This window comes from Microplitis demolitor, chromosome 2, assembly GCF_026212275.2.
Source record: "Microplitis demolitor isolate Queensland-Clemson2020A chromosome 2, iyMicDemo2.1a, whole genome shotgun sequence".
NCBI lineage: Eukaryota > Metazoa > Arthropoda > Insecta > Hymenoptera > Braconidae > Microplitis > Microplitis demolitor.
Genome location: NC_068546.1, coordinates 2,344,710 through 2,367,734, shown reverse-complemented (window position 1 = coordinate 2,367,734; position 23,025 = coordinate 2,344,710). Strand labels below are relative to the sequence as shown.

General features: G+C 26.4%; 2 protein-coding genes across 2 annotated transcripts; both read right to left on the bottom strand.

Annotated features, from left to right (window-relative positions):
• Nucleotides 1–3,731: 3,731 nt before the first annotated feature.
• LOC103573570 (signal transducing adapter molecule 1) lies at nucleotides 3,732–13,735 on the bottom strand. The gene is made up of 10 exons (XM_014439709.2): nucleotides 13,361–13,735; nucleotides 12,881–13,041; nucleotides 12,549–12,794; nucleotides 12,400–12,463; nucleotides 12,130–12,333; nucleotides 10,857–10,976; nucleotides 10,594–10,782; nucleotides 10,315–10,529; nucleotides 9,790–10,235; nucleotides 3,732–4,020 (listed from the first exon to the last, which is right to left on the bottom strand). The coding sequence occupies exons 1-10, from the start codon at nucleotides 13,401–13,403 to the stop codon at nucleotides 3,903–3,905; spliced, it is 1,806 nt and encodes a 601-aa protein (XP_014295195.1). The 5' UTR covers nucleotides 13,404–13,735; the 3' UTR covers nucleotides 3,732–3,902.
• A 1,129-nt stretch (nucleotides 13,736–14,864) lies between these two features.
• On the bottom strand, nucleotides 14,865–17,113 carry LOC103573528 (uncharacterized). The gene is made up of 3 exons (XM_008552668.2): nucleotides 16,960–17,113; nucleotides 15,246–15,383; nucleotides 14,865–15,048 (listed from the first exon to the last, which is right to left on the bottom strand). The coding sequence occupies exons 1-3, from the start codon at nucleotides 17,059–17,061 to the stop codon at nucleotides 14,968–14,970; spliced, it is 321 nt and encodes a 106-aa protein (XP_008550890.1). The 5' UTR covers nucleotides 17,062–17,113; the 3' UTR covers nucleotides 14,865–14,967.
• Between the last annotated feature and the right edge of the window lie 5,912 nt (nucleotides 17,114–23,025).

Sequence of the window (23,025 nt, the reverse complement as noted above, 5' to 3'; positions counted from 1 at the left end):
ACCGAAAACATAAACAACCATACAAATATAACTTTTTTTTTAAATAATTAAAATTTTACAATTAAAATTTGAAAAAAATTTAATCCCGCGTAATTATCTTTTACTCTGAATGTATAAATAAATGAAATATAAATTTAAAATTTAATTTTGATTGTTTATAATAATTATTTGAAAAAAGTTAAGTATAAGATGTCATCCCAAAGGAATTTAGAGCAACCTTGAGGATCGTCTCCTGAAGAATAATGTACTTAGTAACGTCGTATATAATTATGCATATTAAGGTCGAAGTATAGAAAGCCTTCACACTTTCTTAGTATTGTTAATTAATTACTATTTAAATATATTATTTATGCAAACAATGAAAAGTTATTAAAAATATTTATTTTTTTTCATTAGGTATAATTACAAAATATTAATAATTGTTAAAATATTGTGAGAATAATAAAAGCAATTAAGATTCAAAAGAGATTAAATAGAAATAATAAAAAAAAATGTCATATCGCACGTGACATGAAGATTATACTTTCGATTTCTTGACTTTGTTGAAGATGTAAGTGTTATAACCCTAGATGGTAGGAGAATGAAGGCAAAAGTCGTCGCAGAAAGAGACAAGGTCGACGACGTGAAACAATTTTTATATCTTATCACTTGTTTATGCCTAGAACATTCGGCCGCAACAAAATCATTATTTTCTATCATTACTGTTATTAAAATCTTTATTTATTTTCAAAAATTTATATAATCATCTTTTTGGGCAATTATAGCAAATTTAATATAAAATTCAAAGTTTCATCACTATTAAATAATTATATCATTATACGCATATTTATAAATATAGGCGATTATATATTAAAATTATCCTTTTATATAAATTCATCAGTTATATAATGAAATTAGTAGTCCTTTTTTTAAAATTTATTTTCATACTCAAATACGTTGATTAGAATATACGAATGAGAAAAAAAATGAATAATAAAAAAATATGTTTATATATTCAATTAAGTAGCTTTTTAAAAGATCTCGCTTAGAGATGATGAAATCCCGATCATCCGAGATGATTTTTTAGGATGTTTATAATAAAAAAAAAGTCTAAAATATTTAAATCAATATTTCGACATTTTTGAATTATTTTTTTATTTTTTAAATTCAACTTTTTTTCCCTGTAGATAATTTCGATATTCACGTATGAACTTAAATTAGAATAATTTTTTTTTTTCTATAAAGTCTGGTCAATTTTTTATGTCTAGAATTTGAAAAAAAGTGACGTATGTGTTCTAATGATTTGAAATAAATAAATTTATATAATACCAGCAGATCCCGCGCGCTTCATAGGGTAATAAAAAATTAATAGTAATATAAGATATGTACTTTATATTAATGGGAAAATTTTTTAAAAATCATTGAGTTATTTTTCTCTAATTTTCTTTAAAAATTAAATTTGAAAACGACAATTTTAAAAAAACATCTTGATAAGTCAATTTTTGAAAAATTGGTTGGGTAAAAAAATTTGAGAAATTCTGAGAAATGTTTTTGATCGAGTAAAAAAAGAAAAAAAGTTTTCAGTCAAAACGAAGAAGGTCGGGTTCTAAAGTAGTCGATTTAGAAGCGGAATGCACCATATATAATGTTCTTTTTTTTTATTTGAAAAAAAGGAACGATCGATGATCGATGAAATTTATTGAAATGAAATTTTAAAAAAATATGGTGTTTATCATTAAAATAATAATATTAGAAATCTGAAAACCTTCTTTGAAATAGGCAGAAGCTTAAAATGAAAATTTAGTGTCAAAATACAAGGAAAAAAATGATGCTCGAAATTTTAATAGTTTGTAGTTTATTTTCGACTTAAAATTAGTATATTCGATACTAATATCAAACCAGGATTATTATAGAAATTAAAAAATGGCTATTATTTATATTAAAATTTTATACACATAGAAGAGCAAAATTTGTCATTTCGTATATTAAAATTAATATGGAAAAGAATCGATTAATTGCGATCTACAGTTATTAATATTCAAATAAATATAGAAAAATTTTAAAAATGAGGAACCGAAAAATTAGTAAACGTACATATTAATATATAAAGATCTAGTATACGAATTTTTCATTTTATTATTTGCCGGTTATTCGATATATGTATATAATAAATTAAATTATAGTAATGAATAAATAACATTTTATATTAATTAAATAAGAGTTGAAAATTTTCGGTATTTTTATGAGCAAAAAATCAGTATCTAGTATACTAAATTTACATTTTATTATTTGCCATTTATTCGATTTATGTATATTGTAAATTAATTTATAATGATGAATAAATGATATTTTAACCTAATAATTGATCAGTAATATCGAATTTATAAAATAAAAGTTAGTAACTTTTGCATTTTTTGGCTGGAAAAATCAGTATCTAAGATAGCAATTCTTAATTTGACCAATCATTACTTTTTAATAGATTCTACCATAAATTAATTAACTTTAGCTAATAAGTCACGTATTATACCTAAAAGTAATAAAATTTACTTACTTTTTGAAATAATTGATCGTAGTTTTTAGGAATCTACAAAAATTAGCAAACCACTTTGCATTGAGCACATAATAGTACTAATTATTGATAACAGATTCCACTTTTTACTATTATTTATTAATTTTCAATATTCTGTCTTTTCCGTGTATTTAGAAGTTTTTGCGTGATAGACGTTAAAAAAAACATCTATCATTTTGTAAATATAGATAAATAATAATTAATCAACTATTAAATAAAGTAAGTAAACATCGTTTATTTGTAATGTAAAAAAAAAAAATGTATATAGAATCATTTATTTTAGAGAAATTTAGTGTGAATAAGTGATTATAATATTATAATGAGTATTTATTATATTTTTATTATTGATCAAACGTTAAGGCGTCGTAAAGTTTGTATAGCTTTTGGAAATCGAAGGTCACTTCCGTCACTATTCCACAGTACCATCACCGCTATCGAAAACGAGAAATAATGATTATGTAATGTATTTAAATAAATAAGAACAAATTAAAAATTATTTTATTCTTTATTGTTAATCGATATTATGCATAAATTTTTTCTTACTGCGTATTAATTTTTGTGATAAAAAACAAAAAAGTAGATAAAGATCTAAAAATTTTCCATAATTCTTAAACTTGTGTTCAAAACAAACATTTATTTATAACTTAGGAGCCTTTCTTCTCCAAATTATTTATTGTGAAAAAAAAAACAAACCAGAGACTCCATGTAAATTTTAAGTTATTTCAGTCTACATTTTTTTATTTTGCTTTTTTAACCAACTTAATAAACCGAAATCATAAACATTATTTACAATACAGAAATTATTTTTTATTCATACGTTTTTTTGTATTTAAATAAAAATAATATATGGCTTGTTTAGATATTAAAATTTATGAAATTCTATCTAATCATTAAACTCATAAGCTACCAAATGAATATAAATGTAATGTTTTCAATTATTATTTTCTTATAATACGAGTAATTAATATAATTTCAACAATTTTTTTATTTACTTTAATTTATAAGTATAATCAATAATATAAAATTAAAATATATCATTTGCCGACAACTTATTTTTAAAAAATAATAGTTATATAATATCAAGATTATTTTTGTTATAAGAATCTACAACTTTTGTTTTTTATTTTTCATAAAATTTTTGTTCATAGGGAATGCAATTGTTTATTTAAATTATAAAGATAAATTAATGCTGAAAAAAATTAATATATATTTTTTTCTTTCAAAATTAAATGTCATAAATTTTTTTTAATATGTTTATATATAAATTTATTTATATATATATATAAATGTGAGTTGTCAATAATTATAAATATATTTTTTATAATTATATAAATCAGATGTAGTATTAATTAATTTACATCATACGTTGTCCACTTGGTGGAGCATATTGTGGCTGTTGGTTCGGTGGATGACCTCCTTGTAACTCTGGCGGAATATATTGTACCGGTATTTGCGTAACTTGTGGTACATATCTAATTGCAATAAACAAAAAAATTTGAATAAATAATACCAACAGACTAGAAATATATTTGTAAAATATTAATAATTAATTTGAATATAAAAAAGGTCATTCGACAGCCGAAATGGTAATAGATTTCTTATTAGGAGAAGGGGAGGAGTGGTGTAGGCAAAACGGGGTACCCCCAAAATTTTATATTTTAAATGGTTTTTAAACACTCCAAAATCACTTTTGTAAATATAATTGAGCGTTATTTTGAATTTTTTTGTTAAACTTTTTCAAAAATCAATTGTCAGTTAAAAATTATTAATGACTTTTGTTTTATGATAAAAACTATTAAAAATTTGTTTTTCTTCTCTTGAATCCAATAATCATGCAAAATATATATTTTCTTCATGTAAATTACTTGCAAAAAAAGTTTGACCTAATCAAATTTATTTAAAATCCAGAATTTTTTTTTATCTTTTTTAGGGAGTACCCCATTTTGCCCGCAAAAATGAAAAAAATTTTTTTTTAACGGTAACTGAAAATTTTTCTATTTACTTTGAATATCATTAAAAAAAAAAGATATAGTGTATTTGAGTCCTCGAAAATTTAGTATTTCTTTAAGTACCCCGTTTTACCCCTCCATCCTCTACTTATTTATTTATTTTCAAAATATCAAATAAAAATTAGTTAAAAAGTTAAATTTCATAGATATTTTCTATGAACTTGAAGGTCAAAAATCTATGTAAAGAAATTGTCAAAACGGCAAGTGAAGAAACAAAAATTAAAGGTAATCATATGAGCTTTAAAATACTTTCTATGATAATCCGCATAAATTTTTGTTTCTAAGTAATTTATGAATAAATCAATAATACAGTTGACTACTCGTCATAAGCCTGGTCTAGGAGACGTAGGGGTAATTTTTCTGGGAATCCCAGTCTTCCCACTACCGTGCGTTTAATTTTGTTCTCGACTATCCATTATAAGCCTGTTTATTTTATATGATTTTAAACGTCATATTTATGTTTTGTTACATACGCGGCTTTTAAATTGCAACAGGAGCTTTAAATGTAATTCATGATTATAATTATGAACAATAAATTATATTTTACTTAATAATGATTAAATTATTCTCTGCGAAACATAGATAGTAAATTTTCATCATTAATTTGTCTATTTTTTCCTATTGTTAGTTTATAATTTAGACAATTTTAACGAACGCTTATGACGGGTTCTCTGGTACGAAACTCCTTAGAGTGGTTAAGTGGGGGAAGGTGTTTGGACTTACTAACTCCTGATTGAGGGGAAAAGGCTCATGAAGAGGAGGCTTATCACGGGTAATCAACGGAATTAACCTGCAACTTATTCATAAGATATCGAGAGTTAAAGCCGTTAAATGACGAAAATTAAAGCTAATTTCATAAGTTTCCAGATACATTTAACAATAATGACCTATCGCTTTTTATTTAAAAGTCATTCGGAGAGAAATTGACAACAAACGATTTTTTTTTTTGAACTTCAAACATCCAAAACTTTTACACTAACCGACCGATTCGGCTCATCTTCGAACTTGACCTAAATTTCAACTCAAAAAAAGTATGTTAAGTTTTATTCAAATCCATTAAGATGGAAAGCGCTATCGTGTCCACAAGTCGCGTTATATCCCATATACATATACGTTTTTTAACTAACGCAGTATTTTTGGATCCTACTACACGAATGATGTTAAGTTATGACAAAATTCATTGAAAATTCCACCATGAGGACAAATGCAGTAGCTAGATTTCTGTAAGAAATCTACTAAAACAATCTATTTATTAGGTTGTAGTGCGTCTCTACGGAGCCGTCTATAAAGTACGTCACACGTCTGGGATAGGAGGGTCATCTCAGATTTGTTACATAATTTGGCATGAATTTTCGGGGGATTCAAAATATTTTTATGTCACACAATTAAATCTCTATAAAATATATTTTTCAATCCATAGATCGATCATTAAATGTCTCTTTTGTGATACTAATATAACTTTAGTAAGTAATGCGTGATATTAAATATATCGATTCGAGTTAAGTAAAACAATAAAATCTCAAATAATCGACAGTTCAATAAAATTAAGATCACACATTAAAACTTGTAAATAAAAAAATGAAATGAATATCCAAGAAAATGTTAAGGAAAGAATATTCAATGTAAAAGTGTCACGGTGTGATATCGTTGGGGGGGGGGGGGCAATGAAAATGTTACCATAGAGGGAGAGAGGTCTAAAAATCTTAGAAATCGTGTAATAAACTTAATGAATGGCGCCTAAAAAATTTCGTGATAATAACGAATCTTTAAAAATGTTTCTCTAGACAAGCTAATTTTATTCATCAATTTCAACACAATAAAAAATTTGTGCGAGACAAATTTTATTGCGCACTAAATTCTTTAATAATGTTTATAATTATTATATGTAAAAAAAAGGCCATTTGGCAGCCGAAATGGAAGTAGATTTCTCATTATTTGATTATTTCATCCTTTCAAATAAACATTAATAACAAAATAAAATTTTTTTTACCATTTTCGAATATTCTCTAACAAAAAAAAATTTTAAGTTAAATGCAATAAAATTGAAGAATTGAAATTAAAAAATTGAAAGATTATCGGAATGATAAGTTGAATCGCGAAAATTGAAGTTAAAGAGAAAAACATTATCTACGAAAAAGTATTGTATGTTCTTTACTATAGAATTAATAGTTAATACGAAACTAAATAAAATAATTTACGTTGAAATTTCAATTATGATAGATCTAAGTGTCATACTTGAAATGGGTAATATACACTGTAAATAAAACCAAATTGAATATAGGCAGTTAAATTGAAAAATTAGGATTTTATAAGTGTTACACAGTAATAATATAAATTCAATTAGTTTCATAAATTTACCAAAGAATACAGTAGTTAAATTTTTATAGATTATATTGAAAGTAGAAGAACAAATTCAATAGCAAAATTTCATTTAATGAGTGGTAAGATAAGAAATTTCATTGGTCTAGGCACATAAATAGGCATGAAAATGAAAGCTTATTTGAAGAGCTTTCAGATGAATTTTATAGAAAGTCGATAAATTATAGCATTCAAAAAATATCTAAAAAAGAATAAGTAAAAATATGAATTTTTGAAATTTTGAAAATTTTGGAATACGATAACTTCTAAACTAATTGACCGATCGAGCTCATTTTTTGAACTCGATCAAGGTAATCACCTACAAAATACGTATACGAAGTTTCATTGAGATCGGTACAGAATTGTGGACGCTATCGTTGGAGAACGGCACGTTATATATATATAAACTTTTGAACCAAATGTATTTTCTAACTCAGCTTGTCAAGCTGAGTTGAGAGGTAGCAAAATTTTTCGAAAATTCCATTATGAGGACAAATACAATAGTTAGATTTCTATGAAATCTACTAATGAAGCAATTAATCCCGCACAGGAAAAAAAGGATTTCTTGATGCAAAAAAACTCACTTGCCCTAAGAAATTTTTTGAATTATGAATTGAAAACGAAAATTTTCTTTGGACGTGAGAAAATTATCTCAGAAATGACGTCTCGGACAAAAAAATCTCAGTAAAAACATCTCATGAAAAAATATCTTCATAAACGAGAAAAGAATGCAAATTCGCCTCTGTACACAGAAAAATCGTATATATAGTTGGATTAGCGAGACTTTGCGCTTCAGTTTTTTACCCCTACTACCAAGGCGCAATGTGTTAGGAATTAAAATTTTGATGCTGGGGATAAAAACTGAAAATATCCAAAACAAAGTCTCGCTAATCCAATTATACCTAAGCCAGTAAAATAAGAAAAATCTCAGATGCAAAAAATTTCTTAGGGCAAGTAAAAATTTTCTTGGTGAAAATTGTTAGAGCCAAGAAATCCTTTTTTTCTGTATAACATTTTTACATTGAGATTTTTAATTAAAATTTAATTTTAGAAAATAATTGATACGATATTTTATATTTATTATATCGTACAAATATAAGAATAAATATTTGAAAATAATATTAAATAAATATTTTATGTATGATTACATTAATAAAATATTTTAATATGAAAAAAAATTCCATAAACTCGTTTTTCTTGGAGTGCCAGTTTGATTACTTGTAATTTTATTTATTATATCTAATTAACCTCATTAATAAATTAAATGTCAACATAAAGTTCTTATAATTTGAGTTTAGCGGTCTGTTGAGATAACTAAAGGCATTTTTATTATTGACGTATTCAGCTGCTTGTTCTAGACTGCTCGGAACAGAGCCAATTAATACCGAGAGAATCCAATTGTCAATTTAAAAATAAAAAATTGTTTTACTTAAAAACTTTATTGATGTATCAATTTACTTTTTCTTATCTTTGCATGTTAATGGTTGAAAATATCATCATTTGTCACAACGACAGCTCGTCATTATCCATAATTCATTTTTTTTCTAAAATAATCTACTAAAAAATGTTCTGTATTTTACATAACAAATTATGATACTGATAAATATGTCAATCGACTTAGTATTTAAGCGGTAACTCTTTAAATTACATTAATATATAGTGTACGGGAGAATTTGGTTTACTTTCGAAATTTTTCAGGTTTGTTCCAAGCAGCCCAAAACAAGCAGCCGAACACGCTATATGATAAATATTCTTGTGAATAAATTTTCTGTGAAAATAATTGACAAAATTATTCCATAATCAGGGTGGCCACAAAAAAATGATTTTAAAATTCCCTGATATTTTCCGGTCTTCCAGTAAAGTTTTTCACATTTTTCCGATTCAGAAATTTCATTCATATCATTAAGATATTTAAAGTTTTCATTATATTTTCATTGTCAATAATTAAATTTTATGATTAAATCATGGAGTAACCAAAAAAAAAAGTCAGATAAATAAATTAATATGGCCTACTTTTGATTATTCGATGTTAAAAATATGTAGGTTAAAATATTTAATAAGAAATTTTGTGATTTAAATAAATTCAAAATACACTAATCACAAAAATTAAGGGATATTATAAAAATTTCAAATTTTTAAGTGATTTTTCACAGGTTGTAACTCGAAGGAAAATGGCCGTACAATAAAAACAAAAGAGACAAATTGTAGCTTCGTGTCTAGTCTGATCTGGTCTTGAAATTTTCTTATTATCCACAGTTCCAGAGTAATAAAAAATTAATAATAATTACCGAAAAAAATTTATTGAAGTCCGTAGACAATTTTTAAGACGAGTAAAAATTTGGAAAATTTTTTTTTCGGGTTTCTTAGGATTACTCCGGGACCGTGTATAATAAAAAATTTTAAGACCAGATCAGAAAACTAAACACTTGAAGCTACAATTTTTCTTTTTCGTTTTTTATATACTACCAGTTTCTTTCGAATTACAGCCCCTTGAAAATCACTTTAAAACTTACAATTTTTTAACATCTCTTAATTTTTGTGACTAGTGTATTATAAAAAAATTTTTTAATTTTTAATCGTCGCAATTAAATTCCCAAATATTTTTCGAAATCATGAAATTTCCATATGTCCGGTTGCATTAAATTTCCTGATAATTTTCGATTTGTGGCCACCCTGATTACTGCGCCATAAAAATGCGCCACACCCAATTCAATAAATAAAAAATTTTTAATACCAATAGAAAATAATGACTGTTGATTTATTATTTAACTGAATATTTAAAAAACATTTTTTACCAATTTAAAATTTCGAAATCACAAAATAATTTATCAATTAAATTTAAATATAAAATGTAAAATCTTCAATTTTTCTCACCCCTGAGATTGATACGGTAGACTTGTTCGATCTGGTGCCTGTGCTGAAGTTGGTCCTTGAGTATGAGTTTGTGGGTGGCCTTGATGACCAGCAGGAAGTGTTTGAGTAGGTGGTGCTTGTTGATGAACTAACTGTGGAGCTTGAGACTGTAGCGGACGTCCACCAGCTGGTTGATGTCCCGGAGGATGGTTCTGAGTTACTACTGAATGTGGAGGAACACCGACTGGCGGACCTGTAGGACCGGGAGGATGATGTCCAGCTGACGGTGGTGGGTGCTGGTGTGAAGCTGGTGGCATATGATATTGCTGTGGTAACGACATTCCTGCCATACTGTGATTCATGTACTCAGTAGGCATGCCTGGCATATTTTGATGATAAGTCCCTGGAGGCAGTCCGGCAACAGGATTGTAACTTGTTCGAGGCTGTTGCATCATTCCATTATACATCTAGCGATCATAATTAATTCATTAATTTCGTTGCATCATGTTATTTTATTTATGTTTTTGTATATTAATTGATACTTACTTGAGGGGGTTGGTTTGGATAAGGATAGACATTCATATGAGGCGGCATTTTTGACAGAGTACTGTACGGAGTTGTGATGGTCGGCTCTCTCATTAATGTATGATAAAGATTAAGAGCATCTACTAAATCAGAACTTAATTGTGTCAATTGTGCATGTTGTCTGTCTACTTTTTCTAAAGCCGTATCTATCAGTGGACCCATGGCAGTTACTTGTTCTGAAAAATATATAAATGAATAATGTAATTAAGTATATTATTTCTAATAACTAATTTGAATTACCTTCAAGATCTAACATCTCTGGTGGATCAGTCGTATCACTTTGGGGGTCAGCTTCATGCAAAAGATGTAAAAGCCTATCAATTTTAGTTTCATCAATATCGACTTCAATAATCTCAGGCTCGCGTTTCAGCATTTTAACTTCAACTTCTTCGGCAAATTGCACAGCTTTCTTTGTTCCTTGTTCTAATTCTAAAATATAAATTTATGTAAATAATTTGCATTGTAAAATTTTAAGAATAATTTAAAATAATTTTAATAATTACTTGTAATGTGATCAGGCTCGACTGACAAATCAGCGGTAACGAAATTTGATGGAAAAAGACCTTCCATTTTACCTTTTGCACCTTTCCACCAATTAGCATCCGAATCATCAAGTATGTGGACTAAAATTTAATATAAATATTAGACTGTTTCAGAAAAATTTTTTTTCTTTTTAGACGAAATGCCTCTTAATAATTACTTTAAAAAAATAAAAATTCTCCTGAAATTTCAACTCAATGTCTTAGAAATTTAACTGACGCACAGGCGGGTCCCCTTTCTCGTTTAAAGTACATGTAAAAATTTTTTATTTTCGCAATTTGTGAATAACTGAAAATTTTTTTTTTCTGAATTTTAGGTTTTGAGATCTTTCAAGAAATTGAATTTCCTACAAGAAAAGGTCTTGTGTCATAAGCTCAAAATTGATAAAAAAAAAAAAAAAATGTAGAAGTCAAACGGTTGTCCGATTTCAAAACACAGTAACTGACAAAAATAAAATTTTTGAAATATGAATCATGAATTGAATCATGATCACAATACTCCAATGCAACTAAAAATACTAAAAATCGATTTAAAAAAATTTTTCACTTAATGTGTTATGGAATTGGGCAGCCATGAAATTTAAAGAGAAAAAATCGAATTTTTAAGCACGAAAAAAAACCTGATTTGTTTTTTATTCATTGAACCTGAGTTTTGAATTTAAATTACAATTAAGACCATTCATAGACAGTGTCCCGACTTTTTAAAAATTTTCAATGACTTTCAATTGTCATAAACGGATTAAAATTTAATCAATTAATTAAAAAAAAGTTATAGCATTAATTGAAAAAAGGAAAACGTAGTCATAATTTCTCTGAGATATAGATTTAAAAAAACATTCTTTACATTCAAACCAATTGTGAGTTGAACAAAATTTGTCGAATTTCTAATTGATAACAACTGTAAGTAATTTTTTTTTAATTCTATATGACTAAGTTACCTTTTTTCAATTAAAGTTTCAATTTTTTTATGTCAGTTGAAAGTCACTGTATATATTCAAAAAATGGGGGGGGGGGGGAGTCTGAGAATAGCCGTAAGATTCAGCCTCTGTAACTTTTATTCGCAAATCACTAAAATTAAAAATTTTTACATGAATTTTAAATGGGAAAGGGGATTCCCCTGTGCGACCGCTTAATTTTCCATTAAAATAACTTTGGAGATGTTTTGATTGAAAAAAAAAATCTGTCGTAATAAATATATTTAATTAATAAATATTTTGAAATATAAATATAATCTTACTAATATCTCCAGCAATGAAACTAAGTTCATTGTCTTCAGCAGCTTCAAAGTCATACAAAGCGCGTACTTTCCGACGTTCAGGAGGGCTTGAATTTGATAATGACAAATTAACACTTGGGTAAAGACTTGTCATTTTGCTAGACGCTGGTGAACCATGAGAACTACTTGAATGCTGTTTGTTTTCTTTCAAAGACAGTTCGATAGCTAAAAAAAAATATAAAATAATTAGCTCAGTAAAAACAATAAGAATACTTAATTTTTATTTATTACCTTTAGCAAGATCTTGATCTTCCTTAGAAGCGGCAGATGATGCTGTTCCACCTGAATGTTTTGGCTGACAAAGAAATAATGAATATAAAACCTTTAATACTTAAATATATATATAAATATAAGTTTCTTAACAAAAATTAATTATTTACCATTTCAGAAATTAAAGAAAAATCATGACCTTCATTTTTTAATTTATTGTATAAAGTCGGAATGAGATTAAGCTGTGGATCATTTTTAAAATCACCTTCTGCCCACTTTTTTAATAAAATTTTCATTTTTTCAACAATCTTTGGCTGTGAACGTAACAATATTTTTTTAATTTCACTTTCGAAATCCCGTGATGCTATTTCTAAATGAAAAGTTTTACCACAATTACTTGAACATGCATCTAAAAGCTGTGAAAAAAAAGAAAATTATTTAGTTCTACACATTGATCATCAGAAGTGGAGACAAATATAAAAAAATTTAATTAAATACTAACAGTAATAGCTTGTATTACAATATGAGGATCTACAGCATTTAATCTTTTTACGATAGCTTTCAAACATTCTTTAGCTTTCTGCGGAGAATTTCCTACAGCATCACATATTTCCATTATTTGACCCCAGTCTTCTGTCGTATTCTTTTCATTTGTTGCTTTTTCTTTAAAATTAAAAAAAAAATATTATTTTATTATTTATTAAATATATCATCATTATAGCATACAGAAGTATATCAAAATATGAGTTATTCGTCATTGATACATAATTATATTAATCTTAATAACTATCAGCTATTAAAGTGACATTTTTTTTTACGTATCAGGTCAAGATAAAAAAAGTTATCAAATTATTTTTCGATGATTATTTATTTGTTTTTTTAATTAACTATTGAAAATGACAGAATTACTAATAATAGATAAATTAAAATATATAAAGTAATAAAATTAAAAAAATATATAAAAAAAACTTTTAATTCTTACCGACTTCAACATCAAAAGGCGAAGTATTTGAGAATAATCCCATTTTGTCAGTTTTATTTATCTTTTTTACTTTATCGGTTTTATTAAAATTTAAAAGTATGTGATGTTAATAATTATTATTATGGAATATTTTAAAACGATTCTGTCACGAAATCACCTGACATTTAGCCCCGAAGACGTACATAAATGAATGACTAATAACATTCTTATCTATAGAAAGTCCGCCATTTTAACTTTCGAGCTGCCAAAAATTTCTGAATCGATATACGTCGAGTAGCATATATCGATATACTAGCTAATCGATATAAGAAAAAAATATACAGTCGAATTCCAATATGTCGGACTCCATTAGGTCTGAACTTCCCCTCAATCTTGATCCCCACGACGAGTTACGTACACTTTGTGTCTCTTATTAATGAATCCATCGCTCATGTAAACGTAATTGCGCATGCGTGTAGTTTACTCTTTAGCATAGAAGAGCATTCGATAAGTTGAGTATCCACTGTCTAGGAGAAATTTCATGCAGTTACGGCAGACGTCAACTAACCCTAATAGCACAATTTGCTTAAACAAAAGTTTACTGTACAAAAGTTTCGTTGAATTTTTCCTCAAATTTCCGTTAACTTTGGACTTTTCCATTTTTTACGACAAGTTGTATGCAACTTATTATTGAATTTGACGTAAATTTACTGCCCGAATTTGAATGCAAATTCACTTCAAAAGTTGACTAGAAAAAAGTTGTTTTTAATTTTTAGGCAAATTTTATGTCAATTTATCGTTAATTTGACTTGAAAAATTGTTAAGTATATTTTTACGCTCAAATTGTAGACAATTTTACGTATAAATTTGCATACCTTCTGAAATGGTAAGAATGAACATTATCGACCGTTTTTTTTCGTACAATCCCTGATAACACGAGTTGATCGTGAAAAAGTTGGCCATTCATTAGTTTCCGACCAACTTGACGACAAGTTATCGACAACTTCAGCTTTTGCAACTTTTGGCTACAAGTTACCGTCAATTTTCTCAGAAAGTTGGCGCCAGTATGGAGCCGCAACTGGAATGCAAGTTTCTGAGGAAATTGAAAGGAAACTTAGCGTTAACTTATGATTGTCAACTTTTGCAAGCAACTTTTGCCATCTCAGTTACCCAAATTGACTTATTTTATTTTCACGAATGACTGTTCTACCTATGCAACTAAATTCAAGATATAGTATGTTACGCAAAAAAAAATAAGACATTCCACCGCGCACGTGTAATTACTTATCTGAAGCGAGGCCGAAGGTATATAAATCAGGTTTTCAAGTTTACAAGAACCCATAACAAACACAAAAATCAACATATCTTTCAAGTTATTAGAATGATTTCATGTGAGTATTTTGCGAAATGGCGGCTGTAGCTTATATTAGCAAAAAGCACCTCCAAAGACTTTGCGTTTGGGACATGCAAAAACCACATTCAAGGGGGTTAAAATATTCATAAATAAATTTAAAAGAATCGTTGTTAAAATGTTCTTTATTATATTATTACATATTTCATTTATTAATCGAATACAATCAAACAATAATATTTGTTTTTAATTCCTCTTTATGATGTAAAAGGCATCTTTAGTTTCCCATACAAATGCCCATCATATTTGATCTAGTCACAAAACACCATTTGGAACAACACTCGCTGTTACCTAAACACTACAATATTTTTTGTACAATTTATTCAACTGTATTAATCACATAATGTATTAATTATCACTCATATTATTGATAACCAAATATTCAATCAAGCTTGATTATTTTTCTGCTTATGATTAGTTAATGAATTTGCATATTCATATTATCAATAAATAGTGACAATTTTTATTATATATAATAGATTAAAATATACATACAACTTGACGGGCTGGTGAACAAATTCGTTCTGTCACCGCAGATCTACGATATATTTTCGGTTTTTTCGTGCAAACATTGATATTAGTAATCCCTGTCGGCGAACACTCATTAGAACAGCAGTCACTATTTTTACTACACTACATAATTAACATAGAAAATATTTTAGTGAGTAAATTATGCTATTTTAGATGCATAAAATAAATATACAATCCGGCAAAACCAGATTTTATTTGCATGTAAAAAGTTAATTCTTGGAGTTTTATTTTTTATAACAAAAATTGGATGATAGTTTTGATTTAAAATATTTTTATAGAGATTAATAATAATCATCCCTAGAACAAAAGATCTTATTACTCAGCACGTGAAAAGAGTGAATTTGAATTTGAAGTTCTCTCTGAATTTACCTCCAACATCTTACAGTCAACATTAAATTCAAAATCAGTTCGTCAAAATATCTAATAATATAATAGTAACTATTAATAGAAGTTATTTTATTAAAATCATACTGTTATCTATATTTACATCAACAATACTGTTACACTTGAATTTTTGAATGGGGTACATACAACAATATACAATAAAAGTTATTATCTACTAATTTATATACCTCTAATAATAATAGGCGTTCAGCTATGCTACTTATGAACATCATATTTTTAAAATTATTTTTTAAAATATTATAATTTTTTTTAATTAGCTATACTTTTTATGTATAATTTATATGAAAGATATAAATTTTTGCGTACATTTATGTCGATATTCATGTATACTCAGAGAGGAAAGTACGTCGCCAGCAGCTCCTGCATGGGTAATCAATGACAGCAATGACCAACATGTTTTAATTTTCAAATTAATTTGTGTACTTACCCTGGATCTCTCTCTCTCTCTCTCTCTTTTCCTTTAAATAATAATTAACTATAAAAGATATCTACTATCATTCTAAATAGTAATTTTTCATTTACGATTAAAACGTGAGTAATTACAAGATAAGTATGAAAATTTATTGGCTATACACGACAAATTACTATTTGAACTTTAAAAATCGTAACTGATACTTTTAGAAAATTGAAAAAAGGTTTTATAAAATTTATTACTTGGAATGTTAAAATTCCCTATATTGTCACCCGAGTTCCGGGTTATAATTTCAAACACTAATTTTTAAAGTTTATTTTTTTTCCGTGTAATAATGTTTTTTATAGTGTAGAAATTGCTGCAAAGACGGCGTGAATCGGTTGTGAAATAATGGTTTAGATTTTTTAAATTTCGATAATTTTCTATATTAGGAATGCGCCACATACATTTATGTTATAACTTTTTATCAAAAAGTTGATTAATAAGAATAAAAGTCATAAAATTTATTTTTTTGAGTATTTTGAAAGATTTTGAATTAATCACTGTTAAATTACAAGAAATGGTCATGAAACTAATTTTAAAAAAAAATTTAAGCCTATCGTTTAATTTTTAACATGCATTTTATATAATTGAGCTATGATTTTAATAATAAGAGATAATGCATAAAATTGATGAAAATCGTCATACTTTTATTACACCTTACTTCTCGAGATATTAAATATTGATCATTCGCTGTCAGGTATGTAAAATTATTAATTAAATCATTTCAAATTCTCCCATAAAAACATGAAATTTTTTTAATTAATAGTAATAATGTTTTATACATTATTTATTATTGATTAATTTAATCATCATACATACATGTGTATTAGATGCTCCGCAATCTGCCATTGAATTCTCCATTAATACGACTGTGAAGAGCAATTCAACAATAAAAATCATCAATACAGTTTTTGACATCATTTTAATTTAACAACTTGATCTGTTTTACTGAACAACTTTTTTTAAAACTAATTAAAATAATAAATGATCTTCTATATATACCGCTCAATCTATCAAAAAAGATAATGACGTAGTCATGTAACGATAACAGTTCAATAAAAATGGTTATAAAAAAAAAAAAATTTATCGATAAAATAAATAAAAAAATGTGGGAAAATCCAAACGTATACACCTCGAATGCTTACGTTAAAATGAAAAAATAGTTTATAGTTTAGCGGATATCTGCACATGAATAGCGAAAAATATTCGGCTTCAATTTCTTTGCGAGATTCTCTTCAAAATGTTGTACTGATGATATACAGCATGTTGCTATGAGACTTGGTGTGTCACATATGAGTATCTTAATCCGAAGTTATTTAAGTTCAATGGTATTGTTATTTTCGAACTGGAAATTTTGTTTTTGTATATTATTTAATAAAATACAAACAAAGAAGTCATAAATTTTTACGATATATTTAAAATTTTTAAAGATAAATTTTTTAAGGTTTCAAAAGTCGCGAATTCAGATACTTATGATGCGTTGAAAACGTATAAAAAATTACGGTAAGATATGAAATAGTATCTTATAAATTTTTGTGGAATCGGTATTTTACTGGTTTATGCAACGAATGCATGAAGAAAAACGCCGTTGTCAGCGTCATGTAGTCCGCTATACCCAAAAGTTCCCATAAAATTCATTCAAATGAGTCAAAAACCGCATAGAATACAATAGACGTCGTGGTTTCGTTGCGGTTTTTGACTGAATTCTATTATGGGAACTTTTGGATAAGTTATGAAAATAATTTAATCAATTAATATTAAAAAAGATTTATGGTTTATGAAATTGAATAATTTTTTTAATGCTATTTCCCAAAACTTCCCGCTGTTTCCGAGTTCAAGGAGCGCAAGGAGCTCCTTGAGTTCGAAAATATCATTGTGAATACATTTTCGAGCTTTTCGAAAAATATATTTGTGTCCCATTGTTTAAAAAAAAAAACATTTTTTAGCATTTCTTTCTCCAACGATATCTCACGAATAAATAAACTGGTTTTGATGGTTGAGGCGGAAATCGAAGCATTTCTTTGGGTTTTAAAGCTGATCAGTTTTTAAAATTGTTTCGTTGAGTTGTTTCAAAGATATTCGCAAAAAACTGTTTTTTACCATATTTATCTCCTGCGATATCTCTCAAACGAATTATACGATTGAGATGGCTCTTGCAGCACCCGACGCGTTTCATCAAGTTTTAGAGTCAACTAGATTTTGGAGTTGATTAATTACACGGAAAAAATGATGCTCGAAATTTTAATAGTTTGTAGTTTATTTTCGACTTAAAATTAGTATATTCGATACTAATATCAAACCAGGATTATTATATAAATTACAAAATGGCTATTATTTATATTAAAATTTTATACACATAGAAGAGCAAAATTTGTAATTTCGTATATTAAAATTAATATGGAAAAGAATCGATAAATTGCGATCTACAGTTATTACTATTCAAATAAATATAGAAAAATTTAAAAAATGAGGAACCGAAAAATTAGTAAACGTACATATTAATATATAAAGATCTAGTATACGAATTTTTCATTTTATTATTTGCCGGTTATTCGATATATGTATATAATAAATTAAATTATAGTAATGAATAAATAACATTTTATATTAATTAAATAAGAGTTGAAAATTTTCGGTATTTTTATGAGCAAAAAATTAGTATCTAGTATACTAAATTTACATTTTATTATTTGCCATTTATTCGATTTATGTATATTGTAAATTAATTTATAATGATGAATAAATGATATTTTAAGCTAATAATTGATCAGTTATATCGAATTTATAAAATAAAAGTTAGTAACTTTTGCAATTTTTGGCTGGAAAAATCAGTATCTAAGATAGCAATTCTTAATTTGACCAATCATTACTTTTTAATAGATTCTACCATAAATTAATTAACTTTAACTAATAAGTCACGTATGATACCTAAAAGTATTAATATTTAGTTACTTTTTGAAATAATCGATAGTAGTTTTTAGGAATCTACAAAAATTAGTAAACTACTTTGCATTAAGCACATAACAGTACTATTTATTCATAACAGATTCCACTTTTTACTATTATTTATTAATTTTCAATATTCTGTCTTTTCCGTGTAATTCAAAAGTTATAAAGAGTTTACACACATACACACACTCAGGCGTCATTCTGAAAATAGTCAAAATAGCAACCTCGGACCTCAAAACATCGACATCTGATGAAATTTCGATTTTTGCAAATCGGGCTGCGAACAATAACTTCTCGAATTTTTTGAAAATCGTTGATTTTACTAGCGGAAAGAAAAATCTATAAATAGTTGACCCTGTGGGTCAGCCCCAAAACTTTCCACTGTTTTTGAGCTCGAAAGTTTGAATCAAGTCGATTGTTAAAAAACAATCTACGTCAGAATTTAATTACAAAAAATCTAATCATATCATATGTGCTTTTAATTGGTTTATACCTTTTATCATTACAATAATTATTCTATCATTGTATTATCATTATTATCATTTTATTACAATTATAATTAGTATCACTTTTATTTCTTTTTAATTGCATCGATATTTAAAACCAATAAAATTAAGTACATTGCTTCATTTTTTATAACCCGAAAAGTATTTAAAGTTGAAATATTATTTTTAATCTTGTCTATAATTATCATCAAAAATATAATGATAAAAACAAGTAAAATTTAAAATAATATAAAAAATTCATTTTACTTTTAAATTATTGAAATAAATTATAATTTTCTGCATTAATGTTACATTTAAGATTCCGTAACATAAATAGAACACAATAAAATAGAGAAATTAAATTAAAATATTTTCATATTATTATCAAAAATAAAAAATTAAACTAATTTTATTATAATTGACAGAGTACTACTTTGTGTAATACAATTTAAAAAAATATATATAAGCATTCAAAAATTGAGAAATTTAATACTGCATGAAGAAAATTTAAAGTTGAATGTGTTTTCTTTATAAATATAGAGTTCTTATCTATACATCTACAGTGCAACCAGGAAGCTCGATATAAAATATTATTTATGGCAATATAAAAGATTCATTCAGAATAAGTAGCAAGTTGCATCACCTTAAGAGTGTAATGAGATAGGAAAGAATGTCTCGAGTAATTTCCTTTACATTGGTTACTTCACACTTGATGACTTTTGTTATATATATAATTAAATATATATTATTTTATTAAATACTAGATCTTCTGCAATAATAAAATTTTTAAATCAACTAATCATCAGAACAGTTTTACATTCAATTTTTTCCGAATATTATTTGTTGTGTTAAATACTACTTTTATTTTTTAAGTGAAAATTAACATTATTTTTTTTTTTTTAGTATTATTTATATGAAGTAAAAAAAACATATTAAGCATTTTGACAGTTGTGAAGATGGTCCTTATTGTTGTGGTTTTTGTCATTACGATTCTTATACATCCACTTGGTTCTTAATTATTAACACACCACATTGGTTTGGTTGTCACCCGCGCATTCGCATAAAATGCGCCGTTTCGTTGATTACTTTTGCAACATCAACACGACGGCTGTCCACAAATTGTCTTAGCAATTATTTCTCTGGTGTTATTTCATTGAAACTTTTTTTTGTTGAAGGACATAAAAGAAGAGCACAAACTTAGATTTATATAATAATAATAACAATAATAATAATAGTTGTAAAGAAATTTAAAAACGAATATAAATTTAAAGAAAAAATATATATAAGTAAGAAAAAGATATAATTTTTTTAATGTGGTTTTATATTTATTGTGACAATGGCCTTAATTTTATGTGAACATTAATTTGTATTATAAAAATATTTTTGTGTACACGGAGAAAAAAATATAGAAAATTTAACTAAAAAATATGAGAATAATTACTAAATTTGGATAGTAATCTTGAAACGCTTATGATTTATATGAAAATTCATAAACAGATAAGTATATTTTACAAGTCATTTAGTAATTTCTCATATGCTGGTTATAGAAAATCTCCTATATTGCATATTAATTTTTAGTTATATTTAATAAATTTTACTATCCCTGTTTAGTAAATTTTACTATCCCGTTTAGTAAATTTTACTATATTAGAATGGAAAAAAACAAAATTAAATTTTTATTAGCTTTTATTTTTTTATTATTATTGCTATCATTTTGATTATTATTGTTATTTATGTCATCTGTATTGGTGTTGATGTAAATTTTTGTTTTTTAAAAAATCACTTGTTTCAACCAAGATTCGAACCTTGATCTCCCGCGCGCGAGTCCTTTCCTGTGTCGACAGCTTTTTTTTTTTTAAGAAATTTATTTGCAAATTATAAATATACATAGCTCATACATAATATTTTATTTTATTTGTATTGATTAGGCCGCAAATAACTTAAAAAAAAGCCTTTATTATAATTTTGATTTAACAAGATGGTTGTTCCATTGCATTGGGCAGCTCACATCCATTGGTTCTCGTGTTGGTCCTTGTACTCCTTACTTGTTGGTTAGATTATTTATTTATTTTTTTTCTTTTCTCTTTTTAGTAGCCATGATGTAAAATTTTTAAAACTTCATTTAGCTTTTTGTCTATTTTTTATTTGGGTACTATATACATATATACATACTTGAATGTAAATATGTGTATAAAATAATATAAATATGTATATAAAGTAATATATAATTTACAGACAAGCAGTCCAACCTTTGGTTTTTCTTCTTCTTAGGACTTTTCTGTGTGGTGTCTCTTCTGTCAACCACCAGTATTTGTCACTGAGTGTGAAAATCTAATTGGTCTCGTTCTGGAATATCTCTTGAGTAAGCGACGTCATGTATGTTGGTCTTTAAACTGTCTGAATGATATTTAATTTTTTTATTGTTATTATTCCAGTTGTTTCCAGTGATATATTATAGGAATGTTGTTACTGTCTTGAATCAGATCCTTCTTATCATAATATATAAACATATGTGGTATAATGTATCCAGAGTTGTGGTAATGTTCAGCTATGTTGTCTTCTATTGTGGTAATATTTTTAATGCTATTGTTATTTATTGTTTTTAGTTTACTGAAGTAGTCTCTATTTAATTTGATTATGAAATTATCTATTCTTGGGCAGTTGGTTATATTGTAAATATCTCTGTTACTGATGTAATGTTTGTAGTTGGAGTTGGCATCTCTGTATCTGCTGCAGCAAGCTTGTAGGCATTTACGTTCGAAGATTCTTAATTTCTCCATTGCGGCAGCACTAATGTTCCACCACAATGGAGATGCTGTGTCTGACGGCCCGATGTCTCCTTTGGACACAAGTTTTAGAATTTGTAATACATATTTGCATATGCTATCCCCACCAACTTTTAATTTTATCTATACACAGTAAAATTTACTATACAAATAGTAAAAAATATAATCGTCTTAGCAAAAAATACATTACGCATAGTAATTTTTAATATCTTATTTTGTAATTATTACTAATTAGTAAATTTTACTAAACGTTTAGTAATAATTACAATGCAGAATGTATTTTTTCATATCTGTTAGTAAATTTTACTACAAGATTGTAATTTTTACTATACTTTTTTCTCCGTGTACGAAAATTGATATTATTTTATTTATTTTCTTTTTTTTTTGCCAATTTTTTTGAAATTTTGTAAGAATAATAATGAAATATTAATATTATAAAAAAAAACTTTTTTTTTAAATAAATACAAGTATATACTTTTATATGTTATTATCATCAGCGAATAAGATTATTATGTTATAATAGCAATCGCCGTGAAAATCTTACACATCAACTTCCGCTCTCTTTCATCGAAGCTGTGAAACGGCTAACGAACAAATTTTTTTTCCCATGACGCTTCCACATATCTATTATTATTTGTCTTTATTTTTTTTTTTATTCGTAAATT

Coding starts and splice junctions, on each gene's coding strand:
- LOC103573570 (XM_014439709.2), bottom strand. CDS start 13,403: ATGGGATTATTCTCAAATACTTCGCCTTTTGATGTTGAAGTCG. Junction 12,464..12,548: donor TTTCTTTAATTTCTGAAATG/GTAAATAATTAA, acceptor TTTCTTTGTCAG/CCAAAACATTCAGGTGGAAC. Junction 10,236..10,314: donor ATCCAAACCAACCCCCTCAA/GTAAGTATCAAT, acceptor TATGATCGCTAG/ATGTATAATGGAATGATGCA.
- LOC103573528 (XM_008552668.2), bottom strand. CDS start 17,061: ATGATGTCAAAAACTGTATTGATGATTTTTATTGTTGAATTGCTCTTC. Junction 15,384..16,959: donor GCGGAGCATCTAATACACAT/GTATGTATGATG, acceptor TTAATTATGTAG/TGTAGTAAAAATAGTGACTG. Junction 15,049..15,245: donor GTTCACCAGCCCGTCAAGTT/GTATGTATATTT, acceptor AAAATATTGTAG/TGTTTAGGTAACAGCGAGTG.